The following is a 2,304-nucleotide window of genomic DNA, read 5'->3' as shown; positions in this document are numbered from 1 at the left end:
ATCGGACCCCCCCCCCAAAAAAAGAAAAGAAAAAGGAAAGAAAAAAATGACATTCATGATGTGTCTCATATCAGTCTTGCTGCTGATATGCACATTTGATGACATGTTTACAAATGGTCCTCCTCATTATGCCTTTGACAAGGGCGGAGGAACTCCATGAGTTATATTTGTCATCCTAGAATAAATTATTTAGTACCACTTAAACCCTAAAAGCTTTAAGCCACCCTTCTTGTGGTTTATGGCACTGTCTTCTAAGTTTACAACTTCCTGACTGTGAAGCAACGATTTAATTCCATGGTCCAAAGTCAATTAAATTTAAATTTACTTTTGGAACTGACTGTCTCCAGAAAACTAAAAAAATGAATTTTTCCACTGACATAGGTTAACTTTAAAGGAGCATTAACAAGGTGGTATTATTCCAGAATATAGGCAAACATTATTTTGCTGGATATAAAGCAAAGCAATTGCCTTATCACGGAATCAGTAGCATCCCTGGGGTCACCTGATCTCTATCCAGATACAACTCTGACAAACTCTGTCAGGGGCCTAGATTTTGAATGCCATGTCACCATGGAAACTTAAGGGGTTGTGAAGGTAGTAACAAAGAGATAGCCAATAGGATTTTTAAATGTATTCTTTCATTACCCTAGAGGTTTTTTTTTTAATCTGCTAGGAATGATAATGATTGTTTTCATTTTAAATTATATTACAACGATGCGTAGGAATGTTTTGGTACAGTGGCAGATGCTTCCTGCGTTATTTAACTGGGTGATCAGGGTCCAGTTACTTTTGTTGGGTGGCAAGAGCTGGTGTTGTTTAAAACGGACCAGTCTGATTAACTGGATGCACTGAATTTAACAACAACAATAATGTGTTGAGTTTAATAATAAAATATTTGGAATTGATATGTTTTCACAAATATATACATACATATACACACATATAGACAGGCATATGTGCGTGTGTGTATATCCATACACAGTGTGAGAGGGAGAGGTATACGAAGGGAAGAATGTACATGCTGCATGCCCTCCCCAGGGAATTAAACAAACAGGAAGAGGCAAAACACAAAACAAAAACAAAAACCCATTCCATCTACAGCGACCACTGGGCCTCTGCTGTGTTAAAAGGTGCTTCACCACTCTGGCCTGGGGACGGGCAAGGGCCAGGAGGAGGTGCTGGGTGAACCTGAGGCCCTACAGACAAGAAGCTCCCCAGAGCACTCAATCCATGTGCCCTCCGCTGGCTTTCCTGGCACCTGTCATTCAAAGGCCGATTTCCCTTCTAACTGACCAGACCTTGAAGAGATAAATACAAATTTTAAAGCCCAGGACAAGGCCAGATGAGGACGTTTAACAGCTGGTTAGTCAGCAGTCGGGGTCCCCGGTCCAACACACACACACACACGCACGCATGCACACTGTGCACCCCCAAGGACAAGCGCCCCAGCAGCTAACGCTAGGCCTGCGCGACCCGAGGGGGAAGGCCGGCCTCCTAGCGACGCGGAGATGCTCAGGCGCCGCCCGCTCCTCCCTCGCCCGCCCGCCCGCGGTCCAGCAGCGCCAGCTCCCCGCCGGGAAGGCGGCCTCCGGTGCGCTCAGCATCCCTCCTCCTCCTCTCCCGCCACCAACCTTGGGCGTGCGGATGTGCTCCATGGCGGGCCCTCGTCTGCAGGGTGCCGGGCGGGCGCCGCCTCACGCACCTGCGCGCCTGTGCGGCGTGCTGGGAGGGGTGCGGGGAGGGGGCTTCGCACCCCGAGGGTGGGCGTGGCTCCGGCTTGGCTCCGCCTCCAGGTGCGCCGCCCTGCGTGAGAAGGACCCCCCCCCCCCCCCGGCGCTTGCGCGGTCCTAGAGCGCTCGGCTCAGCGCTCTGGGCCTTCTCGCACCTGTCCTGACCCACCTGGCCTGGGGTGAGGTGCTTGGAGACAGAACTGCTAGCTGCTTAGGAGCAGTTCCTGAAAGCCGGGCCCAGTGCTGGGAAGGCTGGCACAAGCAGATCCTCTTAACTCAAGAGCTTAGAAACAGCCTGGGCAACTTAGGAGAGGCTGTTTTAAAAAGAAGAAGTATAAAACAGGGTGCAGCCGGCATAAAACTATGGGACTACTGTTGCCCAAGACACAATGAGGGCCTTGTGTGGGGTATGGCCTCCTGGAGAAGAGAAGAAGAGAGGAGGAATGAATGCACACTGCTCCACACCCTCTCTGGCCTCCTTCCAGACCATCCCAGGATAGGTGGAATTTCAGGGTGAGGCATGAAAAAGATGCCACATGCAACCCATGTAGATGGTCTAGTGGGCTCCGGCTAG

General features: G+C 50.3%; 1 protein-coding gene across 1 annotated transcript in view; it reads right to left on the bottom strand.

The window, feature by feature from the left end:
* The window catches only part of Mtmr7 (myotubularin related protein 7), a 71,565-nt gene extending 69,845 nt beyond the window's left edge, over nt 1-1,720 (bottom strand). Inside the window, exon 1 of the mRNA XM_013026914.1 lies at nt 1,632-1,720. Within this exon, the coding sequence (XP_012882368.1) occupies nt 1,632-1,655 (24 nt within the window). The 5' untranslated portion in view covers nt 1,656-1,720. The remainder of the gene's footprint in view (nt 1-1,631) is intronic.
* Between the last annotated feature and the right edge of the window lie 584 nt (nt 1,721-2,304).

The sequence above is a fragment of the Dipodomys ordii genome, unplaced genomic scaffold, assembly GCF_000151885.1.
Source record: "Dipodomys ordii isolate 6190 unplaced genomic scaffold, Dord_2.0 Scaffold4, whole genome shotgun sequence".
Classification (NCBI taxonomy): domain Eukaryota; kingdom Metazoa; phylum Chordata; class Mammalia; order Rodentia; family Heteromyidae; genus Dipodomys; species Dipodomys ordii.
This window is presented reverse-complemented; position numbering and strand designations above follow the sequence as displayed.